The sequence below is a fragment of the Coturnix japonica genome, chromosome 4 (genome assembly GCF_054131305.1).
Source record: "Coturnix japonica strain WE chromosome 4, WE-NBRP24, whole genome shotgun sequence".
Taxonomy (NCBI): domain Eukaryota; kingdom Metazoa; phylum Chordata; class Aves; order Galliformes; family Phasianidae; genus Coturnix; species Coturnix japonica.
The window spans coordinates 14,128,298-14,148,617 of record NC_140666.1 but is presented as its reverse complement, the minus strand read 5'-3'; the positions used below and the strand labels follow the sequence as shown (position 1 = coordinate 14,148,617).

The 20,320-nt window shown below is 33.7% G+C and overlaps 1 protein-coding gene across 5 annotated transcripts in view; it reads left to right on the top strand.

Moving 5' to 3' along the window:
- DIAPH2 (diaphanous related formin 2) overlaps window positions 1-20,320 on the top strand; it is a 151,309-nt gene that overhangs the window by 70,166 nt on the left and 60,823 nt on the right. For all 5 annotated transcript variants that reach the window (XM_085544581.1, XM_085544579.1, XM_085544578.1 and 2 more), the window contains 3 exons: window positions 1,323-1,562; window positions 5,862-5,991; window positions 10,366-10,490. In XM_085544581.1, coding sequence (XP_085400707.1) covers window positions 1,323-1,562; window positions 5,862-5,991; window positions 10,366-10,490 — 495 coding nt within the window. The remainder of the gene's footprint in view (window positions 1-1,322; window positions 1,563-5,861; window positions 5,992-10,365; window positions 10,491-20,320) is intronic.

Sequence of the window (20,320 nt, the reverse complement as noted above, 5' to 3'; positions counted from 1 at the left end):
GAAGTTTGCAGTGTAATGTTTCTGAAATACAAGATATTTAGAAAACTGTCTCAAAGCTGGATGTTGATGACTTACAAGGGGCTCAAATAAACATTTCTGATAATGGAGATGTATTTAAAATCTGAAAAGGAAAAATGAAATGCTAGTTATACTGAAACACTTCTGATTCATTTCTTTTCCTCACAAAAAAGTCTTGGCTGCTCAAGGAGGTGTGGTAGAGGTTGGCACAACAGAGACAAGAGTGCATAAAAATCCTTTTTTTGGTAGCCACAATGTGTGATTTGTCACATAACCAAGCTTTTCTTTCAGGGGGACAAAGTCCTTCAGGAACACCACTGATAGTGAATGCATTGGGGGAGAAATCTTTCTGTATTCTGCTAATTAAAATTAAGATTTAGATTTGGAAGGTAATCATTCTTGCATTTAAATGAAAATTTTTAAGTGGATTAAAAATTTTCAGTATATATTTATCTTCTAATTGTCTTTTATCAATTACAGTCCATTGCTAATTAGAAGGAAATATTATCGGTTACTTGTGGAAAATATGGGAAAGAAGGATTTATTTTGGTATTTAGAATAATGAAATTGGTCTTGGAGAATTAAGCTAATGAAATTATTATCAGATATACTTTTCAGCATCTGTGTCAGGTACTGTTTTAGTACAGTGTGATTTATGTCAGGAAGGAATTAGTGTTATCCTCTGTTTTAAAGGATTGCATAATGTCTTGGGGAGGAGTTTGACAAAGTTTGTTTAAAAGGACAGATAGTGGAAAGAAATGCAGGCAGTATTTTATTTACATTTTTATGATGTTATGTGGTGGGGATTTGTCATTCTTCACTAATTTTCTTGTGATCACATGCAACTTGAGAACGGTACATCAACTCAGTAACAAAATCTAAAAATGAAAAATGCAGTTCTTGAGTTTAATTAGTCTTTGTTTATATTTGTGCTGGTATTAGCACAGACACTTGAGAGATTACTATAGTAATTTGGAAAGAAGAACTGAGAAGCCTATATTCCAGTGGTGACTGGAGCTGTGACAATAAGTTTGGCATGTGTATCTTTAGGCTAATGTTGGGTTCTTTTGAAGAGATGGAACAAGCTTACATTGACTATTCTCTGTGGAGGGGTTTTGATATTGTGTAGTTGTTGCCAATGAGTATGTGCAGATACGGTTCCTTGGGAAATACCAGGTAAATGGTGGAAGCATACAGAAAGTGTAGTCTTCCAATTGAGTGCTCAATATTTTTTAATACAAGCTGTTTTATACAAGTAACCTTTTGTTCTTTTATGTTCTGATTTAATATTTCTTGTTTTGTAGATGAGTTCAGTGAAAATGTTGAGGTCACGTCTCAATGCAATTCTTTTCAAGCTTTCATTTGAGGACCATGTAAACAATATCAAGCCTGGCATTATGTCGGTTACACTAGCTTGTGAAGAGCTGAGGAAGAGTGAAAGCTTTAGTAAGCTTTTGGAGTTAGTGTTGTTCCTTGGAAACTATATGAACACTGGCAGCAGAAATGAACAGTCTCTTGGTTTTAACATCACATTTCTTTGCAAGGTAAGATGAAGCTATAATACTGCTGTGTGCAACTTCATGAACCTCTTAGTATGTAAGAAACGGCCCCAAGAAGGGAAAGACAATCAGTATTGTTTACTTGCACATGCCTATTTTTAATAATGGATGCAAAAATACAGGATAAACTGATCTAGGACGGTGTCCTGCTGTAGCTGACCTACTCGCTGCTCTGGTGATTTAAGACAGTTATTCAGCTGTAACTGTTCTGAGTGTTTCTGGAGTGTACAAGAGGAACAGCATTTTAATGTGAATTTGTCATCTTTTGAATAGTATATACATACAACTTGTTATTTAAAATAGCTACTTGCCTCTTATTTCTGTCTTCCACCCTACTATACATGAAGGAAGAAATATGTATCTGGGATTAAAGATGGATGTTGTTATTCTATGTTAAAATTCACTTGTAATTTCAAAATATACAATGCCAATTTAAGAATATAAAGAAGTGTTGCAATAAATGGTAAAATGTGTGTAAGACATTGATCTGAAGTTGAATATGTCAGTTGGTGAAGTACTTATCTTAGAAATACAATGATGAAACGTCTGTAAACAGATGCAGAAAATTAATGTATGTCTTGCCACGGAGTTTTTGAATTAGTTTTCATGTGTGGTGTAATCTGAGGGCCCATTGTTCAGGTCTCCTTCAGTTGTTCAAGTTTGAGGACCTGGGGAAGTCTCATGTGTACCTCTAAGCGTTGTAACCTTAGGGGGCATTAACCTTTCAAATACATAACAAGTCTGATCTAACAGTGGAGAAGGAGTCTCTGCTGTAGTTTAATACACAGGTTTTGCCAATTTTAGGTAAAATGAAAAACTTCACCTGCGAAGTAATTTTATTTTAATAAATGAATGTTTTAAACTGTGTCTAATTTTAAGATATTTTTATAAATCCAGTGCTGCCTTTTTTTCAATAGCATTTGAATCTAAAGGGAAATTAATGTGCAAGTACTAAACTATTTCTTAATATATTTCTTAATTGAGGGGGAGGGTAAGTGATGACTGAGCTTGAGAGATAGTTTAGCATACCATAGCTTTGAGAAGGTATTCGTGCACTCCAGGTGACTTATGAATTGCTTTCAATGCAAATTCTGCAGATGTTGACACAGCTAATGTAGATCCTGCAAATTGTTCTCTACTGAACTGAGTAATTGCTGAAGCATAGCTATCTGTGCTTACAGCTAAATTTCATTTAAAGTAACTGAGATAAAAATTTATGACTACTTGTCTTGCCCTCAGAAACAGAATCTGTTAACTTTCTTTTTGTTTTCAGGACATGTTTCTGTAGGAAGTACTTTTTTTCCCCCCCCCTGTGAGATGTAGAGTAGATATTTAAAACATTCTATGCATACATGATGTGATAATCTGACTTCATATATTCACTTTTTAACAGAACCTGATAACCATAAGAATTTGGTGGCTTTTCTTGAACAGTCTTAAAATTAATTGTTTAAAAGATGTAGTGTTTTAGTGTATGATCTGAAAGTAAAGTAACTAAAAAAAAAAAAAAAAGGCAAGTATCAATCTGGAGTTTTTTAATTTATTTTTCGGGTGTTCTTAGAATAGTCAGGGCTGGTCATTTGTTGTATCTTATTTAACAACTTCTGGTAAAACATAATGAGGGAAAGCAAGCACTAATTTAATCCTGGCTGGTCATAGTTACAAGCAAATCCTTGAAAATCATTCCGAATATAATTTTGCTGAGAATATTTTGCTGTTTGTTGGGTTTTTTTTTTGTTTTGTTTTGGTTTTTTTTTAAGCAATCTTTGGCAGTACATAGAAAATTTTGTTGAAATAAGGGAGATCTACATGAAAATTCATGCATTAGAATCATGACGGAAAGTCACAGTTATTCCGATGTGTAAACTAGAGCGTTTTTGACTGCCTTAGTGTTGTCATCTGTGTATGTATAAATACAGCAGAAGTAGCGTAGTTTGTGACAGGAAGGGTGCTGTGATAGTTAACTGAATGTGAATTGTTTTGAGTTGTTGCTTTTAATTTTTTTATTTTATTTTTTCTTAGCAAAGATCCAGCCACTATTTTTAACCATATTGCAAGAACAGGGACCCTTACTTGTCTGTGAAGTCAGGCTAGGTAGAAATTTGATTGAAAGAAAGATTTGCCTAACACAAAAAAAACTTGAACCTGGTTGTGATGTGGTTTACACATTTGAAATGCTTTATCAAAGTACTAAATGAAAAGGGAAATTTTATTATATTGATGTTATTATTGAGCTGCAGACCTAGCAACTGTTATGCGATTTGAGTTGCTGTGCTTGCAAGTATGAAGTTCAGTGTATTACTATTCTTAATCCCTTCTCAAACAATGAATCTCATAGTACTGAGTACTCAGATTCATGCTTTGACATCCAGCAGGAAGTTGCTCCTTAAAACTTACATTGATCTACTGACTCCTGTGACCAAATGTGTAATTCCATTGTTCTCTCTCTTCTCAAGGCCATAGAATCAAAATCTAGCGTTTAAAATTTTGATACCTATGTTAGTGTCTCCTTAAAAAAAAATTAAAAAAAAAATAATCTAAATTGGTATAGCTCTAGTCAATGACATGCATTGCTAATATTTTACAAGGGCAATATGTATTGGTGCTGCTTAAGGCATGATTACTAAATGTTTTAAACAACAAACATAAATATGAACTCTCAAATGTTATTATTGCTGACAATGCATGTTTATATTGTAGCCTGCAGGTAAAACAATTTTGTCCTTTTAGGGGAAAAAATGTTTCATCCACTCAGTGTCGTCACTGAGATGAAAGAATGCAAATCCCATAGTTCCTGTTCACAGAAAAATTGAAATACAATTTCTTTTTACCATACAGATGTTGAGACACTAAATCTATCTTTTTTTTTTTTTTTAAGTTGGAAAACCCTTCATATATGTAACGTATTAAAACCTTTTAACTACATACTGTTACTGAGCATTGTTTAATCCTTAATCACTGATTCAGTATGATTTAAATTGCATTCTTAATTGCCTAAATACCTTATATTTTTAAAAGCCTGTTTTTGGACTGTGCTCATTTATTCTTAACAGGGTAATCCTTAAAGCTGAAAGGCCTGTATTAAATTGAACATCAATGGCAAGCCTGTCATGAGGATTATAGAATTAGAACTTCTAGTGATTTACAGAATGAGAAAACAAATAAGAGATTTTTATACATATTTATGTATACTTCTTAAATAAATCCTTGATTTCATTTGTTGTGTATGTTGTAGCTTGTTTTTGTATAAGTACTGTGGTAGATGAGTTAATAATGTTTGGTTTAAAGGTCTTTATGAATACAGTTGCAATAGTCCTGTGTAAGAAGTGAAGTATGCTTAGCTCACTCTTCCATGCACCTACTGTCTCTATTAACTTTAAATAACAGATAATCTGCTTCCACTGATTCTTCAATCAGTTCATACATTTGTTCTTTATATCTGCATGAAAATGGATAAGCTGAACTTGGGCTTAAATTCACTTTAAAACCCTAGGTTGATTCTAGCAGGTAATGCCCTTAGGATAATGAAGAGCACAATCATATCACCATCAAGAGCGCTTGTTTATTTGAGACTGCTAGAAGTTGTCTGTCCGCTGGAGAGGAGAGTGAAAACAGCCAGTTAACTTCATAATGTATACCATTCTCATGAAACTTTTCCTAAATAAAAGTCAACTTACTGAATTCAATGTACTGGCAGTTAGGATAACCTTTGCTTGACTGTTTTCATTTGGAATTCCAGTAGGGTGCATTTAAATTGATCAGAAATTCCAGGCAAGTTTGAATTCATAAATTATGATCAAGTGTTGTTCTCTACGTTTTATTTCTTCAGTAAAAACTGTCGATTTGCAAGAAGTTCCTTTACAATAACTGGTAGTAGAGCAAATACCTTAGCTCTGTATCCAACCATTCAGCAGGTCAGAAATCTGGCAGCGAGGGCATTGAAGGAATGAACTAAACTCTTTTCTATTTAATATCTGTTCTGGGCTTTTTATTCTTTTATTACAGCATTCTGAACTGCTATTGCTAAAATCTCAAATTTGCATACTGTCTTCAGGTTTAAGAAACTGTATCAAGAACAAAATCATGCAGTGTGGGGTTAGATTCCTTTTGTAGTCCTACAACGAAGTGCAGACATTTGCTGTTCAGAATGTACAGGCTACTGATGTACTTAACTTTTTGCTAATAAATTTAAGTAAAATGAATCTAGCAGTTATTAAAAAAAAAAAACATTTTAAAAAAATAGTAATTTTTTTCCTGTTATTTCCTCCTGCATTCGCTTCTTAGATTATAGATACTAAATCAACAGATCAGAAGACAACCTTACTGCATTTTCTGGCAGAAGTGTGTGAGGAGAATTATCGAGATATCTTAAAATTCACAGATGACCTGCAGCATGTTGAGAGTGCAAGTAAAGGTAAGCAAGTAGATGAAGCACCCAGAGATAGTAGTTGTTTGACGTGAAATAATTGCAACATTTCATTTTAGATTGCAGGATTATGTAACATGTAAGCATTGATAATCCACGTGGATTTTTCCTGTTCTGATGTTTATTAAGAAAAAGTGAGGGGGGGGGGAAGCCTGTAATAAAGTCACCTCTCTTCTTTTGAAATAGATTGTGGGAGTAATACAATGCAGGGAAGAGATTCACGTATCAGAAATTGTGTAAACAGTGTAATCATGATGATTAGTTTACTTTTAGGTCTTTAGTGTCTGGTTGCTTGAGTGTAGACACCTGTGTGTGTATAAGCACAATATGTTTCTCATCTTAATTCTTGATTTTTATTTCAATAGAGAAAAATAAATATGCTCTTAAATGCTCATAGTTTGCATGTGAGAATTACTGTTCAATTATACTACCAAGTCAACAATGCTAATTACATTCTTGGTCAGTCAGCAGTATTGCCCAGTGAATATGTTAGGAAACTTCATTTGCTATTGCATAGCTTTATATATAATGTGCTGAGCTTCTTAGTGCACTGGTTGCCTAGCTTTATGATAAGATTAAAATTTCTTAAGTTATAAATAATGTCTGTCATAAACTTTCAAGAATTATTGTGTAGTTGAAATAGTAATGAAAGTTTGAATTTACTTTGGTAGAAGTTGAGTGTAGAATTTTGATTTTCTTTGAAATGTAACTCTTATGTCAAACATTCCACTGGAGGTGGTCAAGGCCAGGTTGAATGGGGCCCTGGTGATCTGATGTGGTGAGTAGCAACCAGCCAGCAGCAAGGGGTTAGAACTGGATGACTCCCTTTCAACTCAAGCCATTCTATAATTTTGATTTGTTGTGTCAAACACAGGTTCACATACCAGCTGTGTTTAAGCCACCTCTGCCATTATTTGTCATACTGTTTTTTACAGTTAAATTTGCAAAATTCATAAGTACATTTCCTTGTGTTATTTTCCTGCATATACAATAAAATTTGTTGTTAGTTGTTGAAAAAAAGCTTGACCATTCAGACAAAGCAAAACAACAACAACAAAAAAGTGTTGATACGTCATCTTTTTGGGGGTTAGCTCAGCAGTTATGTAGAACTCTTGAAAACAGCCAAACTCCAAGTGACGTGCAGAATCTAACAGTGAATTTAGTACAGGTAGCAAACAACTTCTGAAAGGGACTTTACTCTCCAAGTATGTGGCAGACATAATTCTTTGTTTGAAACCAAGGTATACCATGTGGGGGGGGGGGGGGGAAAGTATTGATTTAAATTAGCAAGCCAGAGAATTCTGGGCAAAATCAAGTGAAAGAGGCCTTGGAGGAGGTGAGTTATATCTGTGTAGTACTAATAACAGGAGCACAAATTTCTTTTTCATGTAGACATATGAAATAGCTTTCTATAGTTTGCTAACATGCTTCTGCCTATTGAGTCATCACTAGATAGGACATCAGCAATCAGGAGTTTATGGATTGCAAATATTTACATACTTTACATAGTCTATGAAAATAGAATTTTTGAAAGTCTAGGAGATATTTCAGTGAGATCTTAAATTTAGAGTGAGAAAAATGTTTTAAAGCATTCTGTGTCATTGTTGTTTTAAAATATAGCAATCTGAAACGAACTCATAAGTACTAGTCATTTTTCTGTCAAGTGGAAGCTTTATAGTCTGTTGCAGTAGAAGAAACAGTCTTTACAAAGAAGAAATCTGCGGTTTTTGGTTTTTTTTTTTACCTTGCACAGTTTAAATTGCTGAAACAGATTTGGCCCAATCTGGCATGTTAGTGGATATGAAACAGACAATGCCTTCTGGCATGATAAATTTAATGCCTGCATCTGTGACTGTTCTCTCCATAATAGAATCTGAAGGCTGGCGCTTTGCATCACAATCAAAAGTCAGCCTTACGCTGCATAGTGACTTCTGTCATTCTTTTCATTCACATAAACTGCAATAATGAAATGTCAGAAAATCTCTCAATGTATTTTTCCGGATTGAAGGTACTGGAGGACTCATTTTACCCCAAAGATGCTCCTATATTTGCACATAGCATTACTATATTGATGGTAGCTTACGCATCATCTAATTAAAAGCTTTTCAACAGAAGTATTCATCTTCATTGACAAGATGTCAGTAAAAAAAAAATCACAGATTGATTTTGTGTAGGAGTTCCAAGGTGCAGTTTCTGGAAAGGATTCTGTTGGAGATTCAGTGGTATTTAGGATTGGCTTGCACTCTGCTAGAACATAGGCTACGTTTTCCCATAGGGTTTTCGGGATTTATTTGGCAGTTATAATATGTAAGTGTTATGCAAAGTCATGGTAGTTTAGACTTTGAAGCTACGTTTTAAAGCTACATTTTGATTTCTAGTTTAAACAAAACTATCTAATATGTCAGATTCTACTCCTCAAAGTAATTATCAGGGGCAAAAGTAGAGAATCAACTAGATTACTCTCATGGACTATTACTTATTAAAGCATTAAAGAATTTCTGTAGTTAAACTAATTAAAGTTTGAAGACCACTTTGTGTGGCTTCTCAAATAATTCCTTAATACCAACCATTAGTGAGAAGTTGTGATGTGAAAGCTTTAAAACAGTACCAATTTATTCCTTTCTCTTCATCCATTCTTGAATTTGCACATTTATCAATACAAAAGAGAGGAGGGGAAAAAAAAAAAAAAAAAGGGAGCATGTCTTGCTCCTGATTAACTTGGATGGAAAGACCAAAATCCTGTCAGAAGTTGAGATCAAATTGCTCACTGCTTTGTCTAGTGAGTTTCCTTAATAGCTGCAGTGGTGATTAAACCCAGGTTGTATTAGCAGTTTTTTTTGTTTTGTTTTCTTGCTTTGCATTCCTTGCTCTCGGTGATTTCTGCACACATGTGCCATTGTATATCACGTGCCATAGCTGTTGGACAACGAGTTACAATATAGGTATATCAATATCACGTTATACAGACAAGCCAGGCAAAGTTGGAGTACAGGCTAATAGCGATAGTGGAAAATGTGGGTTTTTGGAATAAATAGAGCAGAACTTACCATGCCCAAAATGGATTGATAGGAATAGAATGCAGACGTTCAGTCATTTCATGCCTTTGCCTGACTTGCAAATTAACTTTACCTTGCACCTTTGCCAGGAAGTGATGCTTCCGGTGACACATCTCTTAGGTACTGAATTTATAAGATCTGTTTCTGACCATTTAGCACTTGAAAAACATTTTGAACTACATTATTGTCAAAGTAACGTCAGTTTTGGGAGTGTTCTGGAGGATATCCATGTCACCACAAGAATGCTTCTGGACACACTGTTTTCAGTGGTCACCTCTGATTATGTTTGTGAAATTGGCACATTGTTGTGAAATTCCTGCTTTCTGAAAGAATTTTAATACTGTAAATCAGTTGGTTTTCAGTTGATAGAGATTATCAGGAGGGAAAGGGTTATGGGGGTGGTTCTTACCTTTTTTTTTTTTTTTTTATTTGCCTCATATTTCCTGTTATGAGTTCATTTTGCTTTAATATTAAGATTTGAACAGGGACTACTCAGCAGAGACTCTGCATGTGTAGTTCTGGAGTATTCTTGAATTTCTCTGGTATTGTATTGTTTTGCCTTCAAAACTGTTCTGACTTTCAATGGAGATTTCTCTCGTAATGATTTATCAATTACTTGTTGTTTAATATAAAGCATACAAATAGCGGTTTATTGTAGAATAGCATATTACAAAGCACTGTTTTTCCTGGTGTAGCCTTTATTTAGCTTTTGGTGCTATACTGTTTTTTTGTTTTTTTTTTAATTGTCAGTGGTTTTATTTATTTTCAGTTTTTAAAACCTACCTTTGGTGTTAACAGAGGGTTTCACAGACTGTGGTTGATAGAAATCAGATTAATTACAGTAAAAGAAAAATATTTGATGCCTTTAACGTCAGGTTCTTAAATCATTTCTGTAACCAAGTACATGCATTAATAAGATATTCGTTTAAGCAAGTACATTCATTAATAAGGTAAAATCTCTTTGAACCTTAGCAACTTTCTAATCTTTGAATTAGATTTAAAAGAATGAAATATTAGATTTTTTTTACCACTAATTTTGGATAGATTTCCATCATTTGAACTAATTGTAGAATTAAGTGGTGTGACATTTCCACATGAAGTATGATTTTGTGGTATACTACAGTAGATATTTCCACTTATTTTTATGAACAGTAGAGGTTTTCTTCTAAGCAGTATTTCAAAAAAAATTGCGTCTGTTTGATGGACTAATTCTTCTGTAGACTATTTATACTGTTGTTGTTTCCTCTTCTGATACTCTTTCTAACCATAACTTGGAATCTTTTTACTTATTAACTGTTTTTCTTAGTTTCAGACAAAACTCTAAAGAGCAACCTTGATTCAATGAACAAACAGATTCAACGCATAGAAAATGACATTAAGAATTTCCCTAAAACAGAAGATGAGCATGATAAGTTTGTAGAGAAGATGAGCATATCCTTTTTGCGTGTCTTTATTCCTGATTTCAGAGTTCTAATTATCTGGTAAAGTATTTACAGCATTCAAAAGTAAGTTTTAATTCTCTTCTTCTGTCCTTTTATTCTAGTGGAGAGGAAAATGTCAGAATAAACAAAATGTAAGAAAAAGCCACTAAGGAAACTGAATCTTGTGATTTGTTCTTTCTCATTATATAACTGAAAGCATTCCAAGGGAGAAAAGTAACTCCTTAATGGGAACTATAGTATAACATCATAAAGATTGTTCTAAGTTTTTTCTATAAAATTCAGTATTTCATGGTATTGAAGTAATTTCAGTCAGTTACCAGACTTGGGAGCAGTACTTATTTTGAATCCAAATACACTCTCCCCTTCAAAAAAAAACCAAAAGAAGCAAAAAAACCAAACCAAAACAAAAAAAAACCAAAAAAAAAACAAAAAAAGTGTGAGTTCTGTCAATCTTATTGCTTTTTTTGGCCTGATTTAAAAAAAAAAAAATAATAATATTTACCTGCTTTTTTAATATAAGTAAAATGTGGTTTTTTGTAGGTTCCTTAGTATTGGTAAGTAAAATCTAGGGGAGAACACCAAAATGTGTCTCTTTTGCTTGCTTTCACTCTAAAATTTTCTCATCTATTCATTTGCTCAGAAGTCTGCAAAGTAATGTGTACTGTCAATGTAAGAAAATCTCTATAAACACTGAGAGACTAAGCAAAAGTCTATTTTTCTTGAAATAATTTTTCAGTTGTTTTGAATAACGTGCATTTTTGTATTTGTGGAAGTCTTTAGAGTATGTTATGTGGCAGACAGGCATCTTTTATGGAAATTTAGGTAATTATGTGGCTTTCCTATTTCATTGAAGCAAGTCTTAATTTGGTTTCTGTATGTCTATTGAAACAAAAATAGTGATGGCTGTCTAGATCCAGTACTATCTATACTTAGGAGGTGTATGTAATGAAGTGGTGTGACTTCCAGTACTTGAAGAGAGCATAATAAACAGGTGAGGGTGTGGCTATTTACCTGAGTTGATAGTGATAGAACAAGGGAGAAGGGTTTTAAAATGAGACAAGGGAGATTTATGTTAGATATTAGGATGAACTTTTTCACTCAGAGATTGGTGACGCACTGGAAAAAAGGTTGCCCAAGGAGGCTGTGGATGCCCCATCCCTCGAGGCATTCAAGACCAGGCTGGATGTGGCTCTGGGCAGCCTGGTCTGGTGGTTGGTGACCCTGCACATAACAGGGGGGTTGAAACTAGATGATCATTGTGGTCCTTTTTAACCCAGGCCACTCTATGTTTGTATGACCTAACTTCTCTGTGTTTGAAAATTATGTTTCTGCAGGGCAGGTCTCTATTACAGGTTGTATACATATTTCTGTTGTATTAAGCAAGTGCTTTATCATTTGTCATTCTGCTGGTTGTATGTTAACCATACTTACAAAAATTATTTGCATAACTCAAGTGATTTGAGTGGGGAACACTTTCTGTTCTGTTTCTCATCACCTGAATTTCACAAAGAAATTGTTTGAGTGCTCAAGACAGTTTAATACAAATATGGATATAACATATGCTTTTAAAAATGGAAGTGAATATGCGGATCCTAAAAATATTTGGAAATTAATTGTTGAAAGTCTGTTAAGTAGGCAGCTTTGCTTCACTGTGCATATGTTGATGTCAGAAGTAGATTACCAGCTCCTGGTAGTTATAATAGGCACTAGATCTCTGACAGCTTTTATCATACCAATGAATTTGGTGGCTTGACAAAGTAGATGAGACTAAGAAATGAACTGATTCTTCCTAAGGATTTATGTCTCATAATTAATAGATGACCTGACAAATTTTTCTTTTTCGGAAAGTCATCTCCGGTTCTGAAAAATGATCAAATTTGTTCCTATTTAGCTCATGTTTTAAACGTTTCCTCACTCTCATATTTTATTTTATTTTTGTATAAGGGATAAATTAGGAATTTAAGAGGAATTAGGAGGGAGAAGTGACCTTTTAGTCATCAATATGTGCTTTTTCTGTTTCTGTCAGCTTGTTGAAGAATTGCTTTTGATAGCATGTAGTGAGATTAGGAAGTTGAGGATGTCAGGCTTGAACATCACTTTAACTGCTTTGAGTGTCTCTGAAAAATCACAACGTGCTGGAACATAAATCATCTCTCAGCATGGTTCTAGAATGCAGGAATATGCCACGATTAAAGGCATAGTTTCTCTTTTCTTGCCAGTAGAGAAAGGCTGTTTACCCATAATTACGAATAAGATTTTCTTCAGCATGAAGTAAGTATTTCTTGGTATCCTATTGAAGTAAAAATTGCAATGGAAAATATCATTCATAATCTTTGTTGTAATAAATGCCTTCAGAGAACTTTTCCATTATCCTACTGAGGTCTGGAATGGTACTTTACTTGAAGTGCATGTGAGTTTTCTTTAAAATTAATCCAACTTCATTCAGTATTAAGAAATCTGAGTCAAACATCTAGGAGTAATTATAAACTACTAAAAAAAAAAACTTTTATCCCTTGATTTTGTTTTAATGTTTTTCCCTAAGAGTTAGGATAAATCCTAAACTCTAAACTTTATCTGAACTTTATTCTGGTGTTTAAGTAGCTATATGCGTAGTTTATAAGGATGTCAGAAAATGGTGTTTGTCCTGCTTGAGAGGCTGCTTTTTTTGCAGTAACTGTTTGAATTGAAAGAACCAGAGATCTGAGTTTTATACATTTTTATGGAATTTCCTGTTGTGTTTTTTTAAGTATATCTCCTTAATAGATATATTAATAATTACTTAACTCTGTTTTATCAGTTACATCATTTGCTGTAGTAAAATATATTAATATGCCTAGTTTTGTTACAATCTTTTGTCTACCACAATAATAAATGACTACTTGTGTTGTTGTTTTTTTTTTTAATTTGGTGTATTCGTATAAAGAAATTTAAAAAATAGTTCATAAAAGAATTTAAAACTTTAGGGAGCCAAAAATGATCCAAAATTGCTGCTTTTAAACCCTACTTTAAGTTTGTTATTAACTTATTAATTAGAACAGCATTGATTTGTCAATGAATTTAAATTTCCAAAATGAGCCTTATTAAGACAGTCCTCTCACTTCAAATAAAAAAAGCTCACTTGAAACAATTCTCATTCAACTTGAATTTGTACTCCTTGTTCTATGTAATGATGACTATTGCTATGCTACTGACTGAGATTTATTGGTTGGTTACTTGATGTACTTCAGTGGTAATGAATTCATCTGGGGAACAGTGTATTTTAAATGTGTGTGGGTCTTTTATGCACCAAGAATGTTAGAAAATATTTCATGTTCACTAAGCTTTAACTGATAATGCTCTTGTAGGAAGCACTATTACAGAATCTCTTATAATAGGCCACTAGGGAAGAAACAAATACATTGAATCAGAATTCCAGCATCTGGATTTGTCTGTGAAACTTTTTTTTTTTGAGTGACTGAGCAGCATTTGCACACTGACTATGAGTGCTGAAAGAATGTTAATGGCATTAACACTCTTGTCATCTGTAACACTTGGGAGTTCCTTCTAGCTTGTTATGGAAAAGCAATTCACTTTGAGTGTTCTGAGTTGTCATATCTGGGAAAGCCTGTTTTGTTTTTGAGACAGTTTGAAATGCACTGTCACCTTCATTTCTGCATGAAACAGTGTTGCCATCAGGAGCAGGAAAGTGATTATCCCTCTGTACTCAGCTCTGGTGAGGCTGCACCTCAGGTACTGTGTTCAGAGTTGGGCCACTCACAGCAAGAAAGACACTGAGGCCCTTGAGTGTGTTTAGAGAAGGGCAACAAAGCTGAGGGGTCTGGAGCACAAACCTAATGAAGAGAGGTTGATAGAGTTTGGGTTGTTTAATCTGGAAAAGAGGAGGCAGAGGGGTGAGTTTATCACTGTCTACATCTATCTGAAGGGAGGTTGAGGTGAGGGGGGGGGGTCAATCTCTTCTCTCATGTAGCTAGCAAAAGGACCAGAGGGAATGGCCTCAAGTTGTGCCAGGGGATATGAAAGTTGGCCGTTCTTATTATCTGAAAAAAAGTGACATTTGAAAATACTGTCGTTAGGAAGTACATCTATGTTCTAGAATAGAAGATGTGTTACAGGAAAATCTTGGTTATATATCCAGATAAAATACTTTTTCGACGCAAAATCAAGAGACAGAGAAGTTACAGTACTTAAATTAATACATCATTAAGATTCTTTCTTTTTTTTTTTTCTTCCAGATCTTCTTTTCAAACTAGTTTTTATTCATCCTCCTTCTCTCTTTCTCCTACCACATCAGCAAGTAGAAACTTAAAAGTGATGAAAAAGCTGGAGTGTTCTAAAGTGAATAACAAGGGATCAGAAAGATTTCTGCCTCCAGATAGATAATGAATTCCAAGGAAACATGCATCTTGAGATTTAACGCTTACTTAAGAGTACATACAGTGGAGGGGAATGAAACAGGATTGATTTGTTCTAGCTTAAGAGATCAAAACATTGGATCCTATCTCCAAGACTTAACTCAGGAAAAATTAATACTTATTTAAAAGCTTAGCCAAGAAATTTTTTTACTGCTTTCAAAAAATTATTATTAAGTTTTCTATCTAATGTAGAGAAAGCAAAACCAATAACAGAAAATTTGTTTAGGATGTCAAAGGTTTAACTTATGAGAGGATCAATTGAGGGTATCTGATCTATATTATATTTTAACCTATGTAATAAATGTGTACTTGAAACTGTGCCCAAGTAAGCATTGATGCTGTTTTTCCCCTGCATATGTAAGAATCACTAGAATCCAATGATTGAAAAGGGAATCAACGATATATCATTTTATGAGAGTTTATATATTTAATAACCTTTTCTCTCTTAAACACTGGCATCATATCTAAATGGGTGTGCTAAAGCAACAAAGATAATCTTGATTAAACTGATCCTGCTTGTAATTCTTAAAAGTACATCTGAAGTTCTGACGTATTTGACCAGTACAGGCAGAAAATCCTGCTTCTTAAAGCACTGTGATAGAGGATGGGAAGAATTAGTACATACGTATAATCTACTTTTCCAAATTGGCAGCTTTTGTAGAAAATTCAGAGCATCAATTAATAAACAGTTTCCTTTTCATTGCTAGATGTTCAATCATATAGCATCTCAGCATTTTGAATGCTGTTGAAGAACTGACCCTTTAAAGTCCAAAAGAAGATTAAAACTAATTTGTGCTAGGTTTAGTTATGTTATAAATGTTGCAACTATTAGACTAATATGAGGGTACAGGACAAAAGGACTACTGTTTGGTATACTTTAGTTCAAATGTTTTTGCATTTGTACAAGTTGGTAGAAAGAATATTTTCTCAATATAATCATCGGAATTCACAGCTTCTGGGATTATTTCTGTTTTGTTTTGGTTTTTTTGTTTGGTTTTTTTTTTCTTTTTTTTTTCCCCATGTTGTTTCAGAGACAATCATGATGCAAACCCACTTCTGTCAAAGAAAGGAGGAGGTTTAAAAATAGCTTTGGTCTATATTTTGTGTCCTCTGATTTATTTCCTATGGTTAAATGATACATGAAGTAATATGTGTGAAATAGTGGTTAAAGAAACTGACAATTCAGTAGAAAAAAACTTTTTTGTAAAGAGCAGGTGTGGATCTATAACAGCTTCCTGTAGGGCATAGTGAGTAGTGAGTTTACCTTGAAACAGAGTGAATATGTTATCTGTTAACAAATCCTGACCCGTCTCCTTAGTTGTATTACTTGTCAGCTCTGATAAGGCATGTTGAAGGTGTTAAACCTCCTGGAATAAACATGGTTGGCTTTATGTATGTTTTCTTGAACAAAGTGTGACTTTTACTTAAGATACACTTAAGTAAATTTCTATTTTATTTTTTTTCCCCCCATTTGGGTTGTTGTACGTAAGTAGCTGGTAAAAATAAATAAGTTGGTTTATGAAAAGTTGTAAGATCTAAGATTTTGAAGTTCTTGTCAGTCATTCTACATACATGAAAATAGTTTTATGCAAAGCAAGTTAACAATTTTCTTTGTCATAGTACAATTCTGCTTTCAAATTATTATTATTATTTTTTTTTTTTTAAGAAAGAAGCAGCCTTGTTTTAGATACATAGTTTTTTTGGTTTAATGGTTACATAGTATTTGGTTTTGTTTTCTTTTAATGGTTACATAGTTCTTTTTCTTACTGGACTAGGCTATACATGTGAGCAGAAGTGTACAAACAACTTGTAAAGTCTTTTATGGGCTTAATAAAGGAAGATATTGGACAACAGTTACACGTGGGGGAATGTAATGAGAAGCGGTGGGTAGCTGGATGGCAAACAAGCTTCAAATGGCTTTTCTGATTTTTATTTATTAACTTTTATTCTATTCATTCTACGTTACGAAGTTCTCTAGTTTACCTGCTTCAAATCAAGTCCAGGTATTTGGTTGTTCACAGCTTTTTTGGTTGGCTGTTTGATCCCTGAGATTAAATAGCTGTGCCACACGGGGGAGCTCTACTCTGTTCTGCACTTTAAAGGCTGCATCTAGACGTGCACTTCATAGGATTGAGAGAGAATTCAACTCCAGAAAAGGGTAAAGGTTGAAATACATTTTTGGTATTTGTTTTGTCTAACTAGAGATAAAATGATTTTTGACAGCAGTCTACACAGACTTTAGGAAAGAATAAAGTTGTGAACAAAAATCCACTTAAATACATGGAAAATCTAGAATTGCCGTGATTATGAAGAACTGCCTGAGGGAAGCTGTGCTTTCATCCTTAAATCTCTATTAAAGCAAGTTGTCCAGATCAGTGAAATAGATTTTTATTTTTTAATAAAGAATTGTATGCTACTCAAATGATAGGGATCCATTTTCTATTTGCTGTATGCTTATTTTTGATCTGAAATTAAAGGGAGAGTGTATGCTATAAATCTGTCTGTTCAGACTGATAAAAAAACAACTCAGGTGTTTGTGGAATGACTTTTTGTCCTGTGCACTTCTACAACCCTGAGAAGGATTAGAGGTGACTTTTCTATCAGAGATCTACCCAGCAGTTTTAAAATAATCCCTTTGTCTTTGACCATCTAGGATTTTGAATTACTATTACATTTCTTCCCCACACTTGAGCCCCAAGAACTTTCTCTAGGTGAAGTAACCATCTGGCTTATTGATGGAAATTTCTTAAAACAGGACAGAACTGGCAGCTCAGACATACCCCTCAATGAAATTCCAAAGCGTAAGGAAAAATTACATGATCAAAGAGAAGGCGACTGCTGCAGATTCTCTGAAAGATTTAGGGCACACAAAGCTGTGATTACTGTTTAAGGCACCCTATTGTATGTTGCAAAGCTAATAGAGTGTTTCTAGGAGTAGCTACCTAGTTGTAGCTTTGCTGACATAGATTACTGATTTTGTTGTTGTTTTTGATAGAACTTCATATGTCAGTGCTTTGTGGCATTTTCAAGTCATATTTAATTAATTTGACTATAATATGTTCAGTGTTTTTTTCAACATCATTTTGTTTGTAATAGCTGTTTTACCTTTATTTTATTTTATTTTTTTCTTTTTTATTCCTTTAAATGAATTTGCTTAATAATTCTCAAGAAAGATGCAAGATATTTCCTGGACTGTTATCTTCTGTGTTGCTTTCATGGAGTGAAAGTAGTGCTTATAATTAATGGTTTACCACCACTGAAAATGATCTGAATTTTAAAAAGTTACAGAGTAGATCTCATCATGTTATTTCTAAAGCAAAATTTTTAAAATGAGATTTAGTTTTTTTTTTAAAAAAAACCAAAACAAAACACGTTTTCTGTTCTAAAAGGTACCCAAAAAAGCATGAAGTAAGTAGTTTTCTTGTTTTCAATATCCTGAATGTCAGAATTCCGGGTTAAAAAATATCTATGCATCTAAAGGAGACTTACTGAGAGAGTGCAGATTTTAATGAATTCTGCACAAGTTGGAGATACGGAACAGCGGGGACCAGCCCCAGTTTGAAAACAACTTTGTTAGAGTCTGTTTTGGGTTTGGTTTTGTTGTTTGTTTGTTTGTTTTGTGGTTTTATTGTTGTGGTTTTTTTTTCAGTTTAAATACTTCATATTTCAAAATAGAACGTGGCACAGTTTAACAGTGTAGATTTGGGGATTATTTTTCCTATCAGTTATGGAAAAACAAAAAAAAGACTTGTTAAATGCTCGGGTCATGAACCATCTTTTCTTTGGGAGTTGGGGAGGGAACTAATTTTTTTAGGTTAATTTAGTTTAATACCTAACCCTCATTTTGGAGTTTCTCTACCTTTTTTCTTCCTCTACGTTTAAGACAGCCAAGATCTTAACTTCACTAGATGTTGGCTCTGTAAGTGCTTCTTTTTATTTATGCCTTGTATTCTTATTTACTTTAAGTTCTTATTCATGCTACCAGATAATTAGTTTTCTTGTTCATACTCAGCACTGTAAGTCTTAGAGCAGTCTTACTCTAATACAAAAAGATTTAAGAAACAGCCTGCAGAGTTTCATTGCTTGGACCAAATACTTATAAAATAGGCCCTAATTTATCAGTTTTCTTTAGAGAGTTCCCATGGGACTTTTAGAGAATTGAGCACTGATCATTGCTTCCTAATTAACAAGAATATAATTATAAAAACAAACAAACCAAAAAAATAAACCCTGTTGAAATTATGTTCTCATAAGCTTTCTTCTGTGCATATTACAGTGATTTATATGTAGTCAATGCAAATAGCCTTTTCATTATTGAGAAGTCGGAATTCATGACAACTAGTAATTGATATGATTGCTTAGAACTGGTAGTAAGTAAACAATGACACTTTCTACTGTTTATTAAGATGAAAGTTTTATAGCTATATCAGGCCAAGTCAGAAAGGCCTCATCTTAATATCGCTTAAGCTTGACAGCTAGCATTGGTATCAAATGATTATGATCTTCATGCTTCATTTTCATGAATACAAACACTGAAATATGGTTTATGCACACTGAATGCAGTTGTATTAAATAATTCTTGTAGTTAATGACTTCGTGTACTAATGAAATGTAATTGAGGACAGGGAGATGTACAGAATCCTCTGGTATAACTGAGGAGCAACTGTTTCCCCTGTTCCCCTCAGACTATTCTGTTAAATGATGAATGATGAAGTAATTTGCTTTGTAGTGAGAAACAAATTCTCAGCTGAGCTGTTTATGGATATTTTATTAATTAGTGAATCTATATTCCCTAAAAGGACATTATTTTTTTATTTTTTTTTTTTTGTAGACGAATAAAATAGTGTTGTTTCTCTCAGTTCTGATTTCTCAGGTTTCTAATTTGGATAGATAAGTGTGTTATAATGAAGATTCCTGCCAGACTTTGTCAACTTCCAGAAAAGAATGGCTTTGTACGGGAAGGAAAGATTAGATATATAATTGTGATTCATAATTATTTGTGTATGCTCCAGAAGTCATCTTCTCTGTAGTCAAAGAGATACATTATGTATGTAGTGTGAATGATAAAATTGTTAGCATCTGTTTACATACTGATAGCAGGTGAAAATAAAGCTATCAGCGTAAATGACTTACTGTTACTAAAGCTGAATTTGTCTTCAGCTAATAAGCTCTGTTTGTGTTTCTGCAGTTCAGTTTGAAGATGCTCTATTATGGATGAGCTTAGAAATTAGAAACTAAGATCAGTGATCGTCCTTTATTAAAGATTATGACAGTATAGTATCACACTTTTTCTTCTAGCTAGGTAAAACATGTAGTTTGCTTACTTTGGTATTTCCATAATCCAGAGCTCTGTTCTCAAGTTAAGTGCATGAGTTTGGAAATGATGGTATGCTGAATGTATACTTGG